At 41.2% G+C, this 12,861-nt stretch overlaps 1 protein-coding gene across 1 annotated transcript; it reads left to right on the top strand.

Moving 5' to 3' along the window:
* Positions 1 to 2,139: 2,139 nt before the first annotated feature.
* On the top strand, positions 2,140 to 12,140 carry MMGT1 (membrane magnesium transporter 1). Its single transcript, XM_007098489.3, has 4 exons — positions 2,140 to 2,470; positions 6,335 to 6,387; positions 8,363 to 8,466; positions 10,159 to 12,140. Exons 1-4 carry the CDS (start codon positions 2,392 to 2,394, stop codon positions 10,316 to 10,318), a joined length of 396 nt encoding a protein of 131 aa, XP_007098551.3. The 5' UTR covers positions 2,140 to 2,391; the 3' UTR covers positions 10,319 to 12,140.
* Positions 12,141 to 12,861: the final 721 nt, after the last annotated feature.

The following is a 12,861-nucleotide window of genomic DNA, read 5'->3' as shown; positions in this document are numbered from 1 at the left end:
TAAGAATGTAATGGAGAAAATCAGGGGCACCTGGGTGGCTCAGTTGGTTAAGCATCTGGCTTCAGCTCAGGTCGTGATATCAAAGTTCATGGGTTTGAGCTCCACATCGGGCTCTGTGCTGACAGCTCGGAGCCTGGGGCCTGCTTCAGATTCTGTGTCTCTCTCTCTCAATGCCCCTCCTCTACTCATGCTTTGTCTCCCTCTCTCTAAAAATTAAATAAACATTAAGAAAAGAAATGAACCAGATCTAAGCTCTCTTCAGAAACCTAATAATTTTTCTACTTCAGATAAATTAATATTAGCAGAGACAATTTAGTAAGGTGCCTGAAAATGCTAATTTCAATTTGACCATTGTCAAAGCTAAAACCAAGTTCTTTTTTTTTTTTTTTTTTTTGGTCTTTACCTTTTCTATCTTGCTACCTCCCGGGGCGGAAGGAAGCACTTTCAAATCAGTACAGAAAGATTATTTCCTTGTTCTTCCTGATTGTGAGGTTTATAAATACACCTACATTTGTAAGGAATACGTTATACTGTACTTGATATTGATCGAGTACTGTGTCAAATCTTGGCTTAGAGGTGAAAAAACTGGAGCAGGCCCAGAGAAAAATAATGACCATAATTAAGGGTTTGGAAAATGGGATCGAGGACAAAACACATAAAGTTTAGGAAATCTGAAGGCTCTTGGATGCCTTCTTTATTTTCTAATTTTTTTTTTCAGCTTTGGGGAAGCTCAAGTATATAAGAAAATGTTCATCATCAATCAAAGAGTTATCAAAATTTAAGAGGGCATACAAGTCCACAGGGATTTTTGAACCCAATCCAAAATAATGGAAGGACTCTTTATAGAGATCCTTTCAAACAAGGATACATCACTCCCCACTTCTTTCCCATAATTCACTCAGCAAACATTGGTTGAATGCCTACTGCATGTGACAGGCAATGTTTCAGGCATGGACAGAAATCTCTGTTCTCTCCAAACTTACGTTCCAGTGTGGGAAGAGAGACAATGAACAAAAACAACACAACAAACATCGTAAACAGGTAAATTATAGAATATTTCAAAAGGTGATATAGAAATAGAGTAGGCTACGGGGAACAGGAATGGGAGATTGCAAATTTAAAGGGGGTGGCCAGGATAGGGATCTTCGAGCACACGACAGTTAGCAAAACGTGGAATCCTGACAGGGCAGAGAGCATTTACCTCCTGATGTGCAGCTTACAACGCTGTGCCAATCAGTTAGGGGGCACTGGAGAAGCTGAGAATGAATTCCGTTTCGGCCACATTAAGTTTGAAGTGCCGCGGGACAGAAATAAGTGATTAGCGGGTCTGGAAATGCAGATCTGGAGCGAAGGAGAGACGTTTGAGATCGAGACGTCGCTTTGGAATCCCTGTGGTCGAAGCGGTGGGAATGAATAGGTGAGCTCGCCAAAGGAGAGCAGGGTGGAAAGAATTCCAGGGAAGAACCTCACTAATGAATGTCTACATTTTAGGGGATGGACACAAAGACAAATCAAGAAAGGAGAGTATACTTTTTTTTTTTTTTTCTGATCAGAGAGAGAGAGAGAGAGAGAGAGAGAGAAAATGGGCCGGCGTCGTTCGCGCCCTTTCATTGCAACCTAACGTAAACTGGCTCCCTCCAGAACAAAATTCTCCCATGGCACCATACCCCCTGGGGCGTGAATCTTCCTTCAAGCCCTTCTGAAAGTAAGGGGAAAGGAACTAACTTGTACCGAGCATCCCACGCATGCCACGTGTTTGGGACTCCAAATCCCGGGATTTTCCTCCTCTATACCCCCCCCCCCACCCCGCCGCCGCTTCCCTTTCTGCCTCCTTCAGCAGTGTCGGCCCCCAGAAGGCTGAAGCACTGGACCGGCCGTCAGAAAACACATGAGACTTCTGGAGCGAAAAGGCAAAGCAAACAAACAAACCCCCCTGCCAGGAGTAGAGACCCGGGGCCGCCTTGAACCTCCCCCTCCGGCCCTCTCGCCGCCCCGCCCCTCAAGCCCCACCCCGGCCTCTCCGCAGGCCCCGCCCCTTGCCCCGCGGCCCACGCTCATTTGCTGGCGCCCTTCCGTTCCGCTTCTCCATTGATCCGCTTTCGCTTCTTTCTGCGAGGCTCTCGGCTCAGCGCTGCCCCTCGCGGAGAGGCCGCGCGGCGCAGGCTCGGCTCGTGGTCACTCGCGGACCTTATTCCGTGTCGCTTTCCCCTCCTTCCCGGCATTCCTGCTTCCGCTTTCTCACGGCTCTTTGGTTTTTCCACCTCTAAGGCATTTCGCGCCCAGGGGTTCGGTGACGTCATCTGTCTGCGCTGCGCGGACACCCGCCCGTGGAAGAAGGAACAGCTCCGCCGCCCTTCGCCTCTTTTGTTGGGCTGCCGCTCCTCCGGAATCATGGCGCCGTCGCTATGGAAGGGGCTGGTGGGCGTCGGCCTCTTTGCCCTAGCCCACGCGGCCTTTTCCGCTGCTCAGCGTAAGTGCCGGGGTGGGGTGGGGGCGAGACCGCGGCTGCTCCTGTGCGGGACTCCGGGGGCGGTGTGTGGGCGCACGCTGAGGGAGTGTCGGACCGAGTTTCCCGGGGATGGTCATTTGAGCCCTTAGAGTTGGGGGTGACTCCGAGAAGCGGCGCGGGGCTTGAGTTTGAGGAGACGGGCACCTGAAATTGCAGCAGGGATGGAAGGGGAAGGGGGTGCCTGGCAGAGGGCTCTGAGCTGGCTGCAGGGTGGGCAAAGAGGGAGGCCGTGGGGCTGCAGGGTGGCCAGAGAGGGAGTTGGCCCGGAATCCGTGACGAGTGATGTCAGATCCAGCGTGGGGCTGAGCAGGCTAAGTGTCGGCTTGAGGACCTCTGGTGCTCATGGTCCCATGACAGCTAGGCGGACAGCATCTTGGGCGCTCCTGGGCTGTCCAGGCGGAGACTGAGAAGTTAAATGACCGTTTGCCTTGTGGGGGCACTGTGTTGCAGGCGAAAGGGCACTGGACCGGGAGTCTGGAGGGCTGGTTCCGAAAAACTTGCTTTACCACTAAATCTGTATGACCTTGGGCAAGTCATGTCCCTTCTGTGAGCTTTCACTGAGGTGGATTTTAATTCTTGCCTTTCCTGTGTCACAGAGTGGTTGGGAAATTTAAAAGCAAACAAGTAAAAGTACTTTAACATACCAATACGGTTGTATGGTGGAGAAGAAACTTGGAAGGCCAACAGACGAGGTAGTGCAGTCTTTAGACAGCGGATCCGTTTTTAGGTCTTTCTTCTCTTCTAGACCAGGGGTCAGCAAACTCTGGCAGGTGGGCCAAATGCAGCCTCTCTCCTGTTTTTGTAGTCAGCTACACATAGTTTCACATTTTTTAATTTGTTGGGGGAAAAAGCAAAAGAATATCATTTTATGATCCGTGACAGTTATAAAAAATAAAAAAAAATCTAAGTTTCGGTCTCCATCGATAAAGTTTTACTGGCAGACAGCCACACCCATTCATTTAGGTGTTGCCTGGCTGCTTTCTAAGTGGGGAGTTGAGATGTTGACACAGACAGTGTGGCCTGCAAAGCCTAAAATATTTATTATTTGACTCTTCACGGGAAAAGTTTGCTAACCTCTGTCCTAGCGCACGTGGGCAGCTCATTTAATCCATTGCTATGATCTGTCTGCCTAGCATAATCCTCCCCACAGTAGGTACTCAATAAATTTGTTAAATGAAGGAAGTGAATTTAAAGTTGAACTTTATTCGTTTGCTAGATTACTTCCCATCTTCAGGAGTAAAGTAGAAAATGAAATGTGAATTCCTTCAAAGCTTTAATTTTTTTTCAAGATAAAATCTTTTGTTCTGTTTATTATACACAGTTAAAATGACCCAGCTATTTTCACTACTTTTTTCATGCATGTATTATGACATGACATTTGTCTGACAGAAATTCAGTTTTATTTTTTACGTACATTTTTATTTTGAAATTTTAGATTTGCAGAAAAGTTTCAAAGGTAGTACAGAGATACCGTATACCCCTCGCCCAGTTTCCCACATTGGGAACATCTTCTGTTACCGTGGCATATTGTCACAACTGAGAGACTGACGCTGGCATATTACTGTTAACTAAAGTCTAGCTTTTATTTGGATTTTACAAGTTTTTCCAATAAGGTCTTCTATTCCGGGAATCAATCCAGGGTATCACGTTACATTTGGTTGTCTTGTTTCCCCAGTCTTCTCTATTCTGTGACAGCTTCTCCAAAGCTCCAATCTTTAATGATAACAATAATAACAGCTAACATTCATTACGTGCTTACCATGTGCCAGGCGCTGAACTAAGCACTTTATGTGTATTATATAATTCAGTCCTACCAAAAGCGCTGTGAGGGAGGTAGCTGTTGTTATTATTTCTTTTGAAAGATGAAGAAGTTGAGACGAACATAGCTAGGAAACTTGCACAAACTGACAGAGATGATACATGGCGGGGTCAGGGTTCAAAGACAAGCAGTTTGGCTCTAGAGCCTATGTGCTGCACCACTTTATGAAATTCAGTTTCATGTAATTGGTTGAAATTGCTCTGTGCTTAGGTGCTAGAGGTACAGTGATGCTCTGGGGAAGTTCAAAGTCAAGTGCGGAAACAAATGGATCAATAAATAATCACAATAAAGTAATATAGATGCTATGCTGAAAGTACATAAGGATGCTTGGAGATGGGCTGGGGGTGGGAGGTGAGAGACAAGGAGGTTAAGGAACATATCTCAGAGCCTTGCTGCTCAAGTGTGTTTAACAGACCAGCCTCGAGGGAATCACCTGGGAGCTTGCTAGAAAGGCAGAAACTCAGGCCCTGCCCCAGAGTTTATTGAATCCTAATCTGCATTTTAATAAGATCCTCAGATGATTTGGTTGTGCAGTCCTTTGAGAAGCGCTACTGTAGACGAGATTAGGGTACTGTTGAGTTCTGCGTCATTCTGTACAGTTGGCTTCGGCGTTGGAATTTTCAGAGTTCTAGAGCGAGGAGATCATGGAAGTAAGTCCGACTCCTTCGTTTTACAAATGAGGAAATGCCTGGTTAGAGGTAGTGTTAGAGTCAGATTAGCCTTCATGCAAAGAAGAAGGCTGGCTGGGAATCGAACTGACAGTAGGAAGCTAGCCAAACCTATTTTTGGTACTGGCTGGATGTTTCTTTTACACCGGTCCTTATGTTAAACCCATAAGATAAAACTTGAGAAATGTCTGTAAGTGCACTCTTTTAAGGGTCACTACATGTTCCCTGACAGCAGTTTGGGTTTTTTAGTCCACAGCACATTATTAAATAGGGCTTGTGCAAGATTCTTCTAGAGTTAGAGACTCGTGTTTCCGGTGAGATGAGAATGCCTTGTGGCATTTGTCACTGCAGTGGGGCCTCTTTATAATGCTTATGTTGCAAAAAGACTAATATTTACCTTGGAAGCTAATTGTGTCCTGTCAGACCGTAGCAGCGGATAGCAAACTATTGTACTGTAGCAATGCCCATCTTTGCTGCAATGAACTTTGTTACGGCAGAATGGCTATCATGTATCTTACTTAATCTTCACATTATCCCCATTTTACTGTTGCAGAAACATGGGCAGTTGAAAAATAGATACTGTATTTCTTTGACACTCAGACACACGTCCCCTTCCAAGTCCTTCATTCTAACATTCTGAAATTGAGATACATGTTACAACTCATGGTGATGGATGTCTTCGGGTTGAATGAGATAAACTCAATGACAGTAAGTTGAGGAGCTGGTTTTATGATCCAGGCTTATCAGCTTCCAAATCCTGATGCTTTTCTTTCCTACCTTGCTGCTTCCTGAGGCTAAGGCAGCAGCGGAATTGTAATTTAATCGGAGAGGCAGAAATTGACATCCTGGAATTTCACCTGTTCTCCCACTGCTCCAACATATTCTGGCAGGAGAAAAACATATCCATACCGGTATTACTTGGTCCATACTATGTGATGGTGGTGCTACTTCAGAGTTGAGATTTTCTGTAGGCTTATTCGTTTTTAAATAATTGTGATTTCTTTGACCCGTTAGCGAAAGAAACAGTTTCAGAGGATTCTAGTTTTCCTATAGTACTGAAAGAAAGAAAAAAATATGGTTTTAGGTATTTCTTCCTTGTACTTGCTCACCTTTCACTCTTTCTGTGTTTTATAAGGTGACAAAGCAGGTCGTGATGAAAATAAAATAGTTCAAGATCAGGCTGACTGCCTTAGAAGATAGAGGTTTTTGAGGAATCCGGGATTAGCGTTGCTTTATGTAGCATATTAGTCGGCCGCTTCTTTGGTGTATTGATTTGCTTGCATTTTAAGAAAGAAAAATGGGCTACAATTTCCTTAATGGTATGCTTCTGGTTTATAGATCGTTCTTATATGCGATTAACAGAAAAGGAAGATGAATCACTGCCAATAGATGTAAGTTGGTCATTTATATTCCGTTAAAATATATTTTAAAAATTAGCCACATAGCTTATCATAATTTTTTACTGGTTTTTATTCTCATAAAATTTTCCAGACATGAAATAACATCTGTTTTCTACTTTTTGTCACTCATTGTAAAACCCGAAGATTTGGAAACAAAAGATTTCTGTGTTTGGTTTCTAGAACTGTAGTTTAAATAGTCATTCTTGAAGTTTCTCCGTTCATAGTCTGAGACGAACTTAAAAAGTTGATTATTTGGCTTCATTTTTTAGCAAAGTTCCTTTTTATGTAAAGTTTAAGAACAAGAAAAAGTAACAACATTGTTTAGGGACATATATGTAGGGGGTAAAAGTAAATAAAAACAAACGCACGTGTTGTTGGTTTTTTTTAAGCTAAAATGTTACATTAGTTTCACTCACCCTTTTTATCTTTAAAGGATTGTAAATGACACACTAGTAACTTCTTTGTAACAGAATCAAACAGTATGTGTAAAAAGTAAAACCGACCCTGTACAATGAAAGAGAAGTGACCCCACTGGTCAGCAATTCTGCTTCTACTCCCAACAGTTTGGAGTATGTCAGTGGTTCAGCCCTCTTCCTGTGCACAAACAGTATTATCTTTATTTACATATGTACGGTTTTACCTAATCAAAACAGTTTTTCTTTTAAAAAGTTATTATCTCTGTGTGTATATGTATGGTTTTATAATTAGCTCTTTATTACCTAACAGTTTATTGTGACATAATTTCATGATAAGTCATTGATTTACCACATTCTTGTTAATGGTGCCTGTGATTACATTGTATGAAATAGGTCTTGGTACACTGGTGGGGGAATGTAAATTGGTATAACATGTGATATGAGTTTTAATTTAGAAAGTTAAGAGTAATAGCTTGTGGCTAATTTTGACTTTAGTTGTGTGTAATGAAAGTTTTGATAGATGAGACTATTAACTCACTCTCCTATCACCTTTGCTTTGTGGTGGATTAACCCCCCCCCACCACCACCACCACACATGTATTCATTTATATCTATTTAAAATACCTTGCTTCTGTTTACAAATTGGGAAATTTGGAAAATACAGAAAAATCACAATCAAGAAAATCAAATGTGCCTGTAATCCCATGTTGGTTAATATCAAACATTGCAAGTTTCTGCTTGCACAACCACTTTGGAAAACATTTTGGTATTACCTAATAAAGTTGAACGTGTGTATACTCTCCCCCAGTGGTTCTACTCCCATGTACCAGGAGACATACACCAGGATATCCATACTGACATTTTAAAAGTAACACACAGGAAACAGCCCCCGTAGCCATCAGCAGTGGAATGAATAACTTTTGGAATATTCATATAATATAAAACATGATGATAATGAATGGACTACAAGGATACATATACTACAATAGGGGTGAATCTCACAAGAAAGTCCAAAAATGGGAAAAAGGAAGCAATATACATTTTAGAGGTACATACATAGCTGGTAAAATTATAAAGAAAAGCCTCAAAAACTGGTTAATCTACAGTTCAGTACAATAGTTCACCTTGAGGGAAGGGTGAAGGATATAACTGGAGAGGGACATGTGGGACTTGAAAGGTACTGGTAGGTTTATTTCTTAAGCTGGGTGGTGGGTCAGGGGTGTTCTTTTTATACTCAATGATATTTAACAATAATACATTTAAAAATTCTTAGTTGCTCTTGGAAGCAGGTAACCGTTGATAACTGAGTTCTGAATGGCTCAGTACCTGTTTGCTATTTGAGAAGACCCAGAAGTATCTTTGCAGCCGATCCACAGAATGTATAGAAGATTTTGGTGTGTCTGAGTTCAAATTATTTAAAGGGAGAATTGACTCCTTGGTAGGACCTGGAGAAATACTTGTCAGAGGCTAAAAAGAGATGGAGGGAAAATGGCAAAGTTTTATGATAATATTTGTATGTTATTTGATAATCTCAATCTTTATACTCACAGATAGTTCTTCAGACACTTCTGGCCTTTGCAGTTACCTGTTATGGTATAGTTCATATTGCAGGGGAGTTTAAAGACATGGATGCCACTTCAGAACTAAAAAATAAGTAAGTCCTTCCCTTTTCATAGGCATTTAGTTTCATAGGAGTTTTGCTTCATTTACATAATTTAAAATGTATGTTTTCTGGTACATAAAAGTTGGTTTTGTTTTTACATTTTGATTATGCAGCTCGTTTGAGTAGTGAGGTGAAAATACCGAGGCAGTGTTTGATGAGATGGAAAAATGAAAGTCGTATGACAGATTATTGACAGTAGACTAAGATGTGTTATATTTGCTTAAAATTATTTATTGGTTTGACGGATGGAAAGAAATAGACGTATAGGAAGATATCCCCTCAGAAATTGTTTCCTTTCATCCTTCCTCTTTTTCCTTCCCTTTCTTTCCTTCCCTTCCTTTCCTTCCCTTTCCTTTCCTTCCTTCCTTCCTTCCTTCCTTCCTTCCTTCCTTCCTTCCTTCCTACCTTCCTTCCTTCCTTCCTTCCTTCCTTCCTCCCTTCCTCCCCCCCCCCCCCCACTCTCTTTATCCACTTGTTCCAGCTCAGTCTTTGGAAGAATAGGGGTTTTCTGTTTCCTCTACCACTTGAACCTAGTCTGTGACATAGACTCTGCTCTCTCGCCCTTTCCTCTTCCTGGACTACAGTATATTTGTTATTTTGCTTTCTTTTTTCTCCTGTACTTCTAAGCTATTTCCTTGAGCTTTGCTTGCTTTTTCTTTTCCATATTTCTTACTGTCATGAAATTATCCTTGTACCTTTGTTCAGTTCCATCTCTGGACTTCACCCACCTTCTTGAACCTGGAAATTTTAACCCTTTACAATGTGTCCTCAGAAGGATTCACAGTGAGCATTTATTTGTTAGAGGAAACCCACCCCCTTGTTACTTTTACTTTTCAATTTACATTTTAAATAGTCACATCTCAGGCTTCCTGTTTTACGTGGGAGTATGCTTGGATTTTTAGGTGGGCTGACTTTGAGATGTGAATTTTTATCGAGGCAGAGTCCTTCTTTCTCCAGGAAAATAATGTTTAAACAAACCAATACTAAAAGCCATACACTTAGGTGTTTGTGAACTTTTTTAGACTATATATATATATATATCTATCTTGCTGAGAAAATAGAAAGGATACTCTACTATCACCACCCACTGTAGTTCTTACAAAGAGTCTACCAAGAATTGCAGGCAGAGGGCCAGGAAAGAAGTAAAACAGAATGGCATTAAGTAGGTGGTAGCAAAATATATAAATTTAGTAGGTGGTAGCAAAATGTATGAGTTTGGACAACAGAAGGTACAGAAGGGCCAAAAGGAGCTTTTTGTTGTACTTGAAAGATTCTTGGAAACAGATCTGTGAAACGATCGTATTGCTTGAGTAGTGAGGGCCAAATGAAAATAATCAAAGGTAAAATCTGTGTACTGGTTTTTAAAAAAATTTTTGGCATGGCTAGCTAGTGTAAGATTTATAGATGTGATTACAGTTGAGCGATGATTCGTGCTATTATTCATAGAAAGGAATGGCTGAAAGACAAATTTGAGGGCTTTATGTTTCTTTCCCAGGCTTCTTATTTTCCTTGCGCAGGAAAAAGAAATGAAACACAGTATGATTATAGCCTGTTTATAGCCTGATTTCACGGATTTAAACTTAGTTAAGAGCAAATTCATAATTCATTAGAAGCCTGCTTGTTTTCAGATAGGCTTTTTGACAGGTTTATCTAAAGTGGATGCTCTTTGTTTTTTCTTTTAAGGACATTTGACACATTAAGGAATCACCCATCATTTTATGTATTTAATCATCGTGGTCGAGTGCTGTTCCGGCCTTCGGATACAACAAACTCTTCAAATCAAGATGCATTGTCCTCTAATACATCATTGAAGTTACGAAAACTTGAATCACTGCGTCGTTAAGATTTTTACAGATTATAATAACAGGACAGGACACAGAGCTGGAATATTGGAGTTTGGGGTATAAAACACTCCCCCCCCCCCATCATCAGTATTTATATTATATTGATTTTTCAGACCTAATTAAAAAGAGTCTATGGCCCTTGTTTGTACACTGTTAATCAAATCATTAATGGAGTATAAGTTATCTGTGAAATGAGTCTTTGAGCTTTCATAGAGAGAATTCCTTTTTCCACTTAAAAGAAATTCCTATCTTTTGTAAAAGTCACTGTTTTGAACACATTTCTTTGAAAAATGTTGATGATTTTGTAACTATTTATTTTCTTAGATTTCTCTTCTTTTGCACTTGAGTTTTTGGGATCCTTTTGGCAATAATGTGACTACTGCATTTTGCAGCACGAATGATAGTAGAAAGGTCTTTGGTTCTTAACAACAAATGGACTTCTCTCAAGAGACCAAAATGGTGACTTAGCAGTTTTTCTGACGCCCCCTAAACAGTGGCTCTGCTCCAGCAGATACATGCCAGTTTTTAATTTCTCACGACCTCTCACCCCGCCCCACTCCCGTATACCTTCCCACGTCAGCTGTCTTGTGCCATCACTTCTCTGGGGTTCTGTGTGCAGTGAGCGATTCTTGTGTCCGAAATTCTTTGTCATAAGTAGGTTTAACAAATTCAACTTGCCGTAAAGCTACTTGTGTTCTCTTCATTTATCTGTCAGAAATTTCCCTAACCGATTATGTAGTTTAAGGATAGCTGCAGATAGACCAAAAAGACCATTCATGGTTTCATTAATTATCCTGTCTGCAGAAGAATAGTAATCACAGAAGAAAGCCCATGACTGGTCATTAGCCTGTTTAACTTCTTCGAAGACTCTGTTATTTTACTGCATACTAAACTAGTGAATTAGTAAAACTAAAGGAAAGTTCTCATCAGAGGTCAACTTCCAAGGCCTCGGGACAAATGTGTTTTAAATATTTGGAACTAATACCTTTAATTAAAAACAAGGTCATTTAAGAAATTGTTTTATGGCTTCGGATTTATAGCAGGCTTAGAGTTTTCCATCTTCATTGTGTGCTGCTGAAGGTAAGGATGAGGGTACAGAGGAGACTTTGTTTTTTTTGTTTAGAAACAGTAATTTTAGGTTCGGGGAAATTTGGCTAGCTCTTTGATCTGCAGGGAGCGTCACATTGTTTTGTAGAGAAGGTTGCTTTTGTTGAACTGTGCAGGTATGAAAACATTGCTTTTGTTGAATTGTATAGGTGCAAAGGGAATAACTGTGCAGATTTGAAAAGGAAATATGCTTTAGGCAAGAGTCGTAAGGTGCCCTTATGCCTGGTGGCATTTTTCCCATTAGAAACGAACCTCAGCTCTTCTATTCTGCCTGGTAACACACAGCCCCAAAGCACGAGATTATTGCGTCATTGAGTTTTTATTGTCGTTTAGTTTTGTTTTGCCAAGCCAGTCTGTCTGTGGAACACTGACTCTGCTCTCTAAGGAGAACAAAGTTAGAAATCTGCTGATAGCCTAGAATAATTTAGAAATGAATGAACAGTGGAATTCAGGGGTTAATGTGGTTATAATGTAAATCAAAATAGTGTGTGAGAAGGCAGCTCCTTATATCAGGCTTGTCTACCATTTCCTCAGGTATGACTTGACTTGCAAGAGCCTCTTTTCTGCTTTTTGGGGGCTGTCTTCCTTTTTTAATATTCACATACCTTCGATGCTGCCATTAAAAGGGTATAGTTCAGTGGTTTTGTAATATATTCACAAAGTTGTATGACCACCACCACAGTGAGTTTTAGAACATTTCTGTCACCCCCAAAAGAAACCCTGTACCCTTTGGCAGGCACCTCTCATACCCCACCCCACCTCCCAGTGCCTCCCAGCCCCGGGCAACCACTAATCTGCTTTCTGCCTCTATAGATTTGCCTATTCTGGTCATTTAACATGAGTGGATTCGTACAGTGTCTGGTCTTTTAGTGACTGGCTTCTCGAGTGTAGTTTTGTTGCACGTGGAGTGAGCGCGTCTCCTCCCGAGAACTGTGATTTCTGTGGAAGGAAGTGGTTGGTAAAATCAGTGGATGTGAGTAGGGAGGGCCAGACACTTACTTGTTTTTTAGTCAGTTTTAGGCTGAATAGTTTTTCCTCGTAACCAGTCACTCATGATCTACTACTATTTACAAGATTTTGGCTAGGCTCTAGAATGGATATTGAAATCTTTGCCTGCCCAGTCGGGAAAGTCCAAGTAAAAATCATGCCAAATATTTTGGCAGATAATTGACATAGTTTTCAGGTGCGTCTAACTTTGTTAGCAGGTGTGTATACCTCAAGCCAGATGAGCTTCCCAAATTTCTTCTTTACTTTCCTCCCGTGAATTTCTGTTTCCGTTTTCAAGTATGTACCATAGGACTAAAGCTGATTTGGATGCATCGTAACTGTGCTAAATGAATTAAATTCAGAATTTTATTTATAATACTTTGAGACCGTCCATGACTACCTAGGGTAGTCCAAAAATGTAGTGATGTGAGCTAGTTAAGCCTGCAGG

Source organism: Panthera tigris, chromosome X (genome assembly GCF_018350195.1).
Source record: "Panthera tigris isolate Pti1 chromosome X, P.tigris_Pti1_mat1.1, whole genome shotgun sequence".
Classification (NCBI taxonomy): Eukaryota; Metazoa; Chordata; class Mammalia; order Carnivora; family Felidae; genus Panthera; species Panthera tigris.
This window is presented reverse-complemented; position numbering and strand designations above follow the sequence as displayed.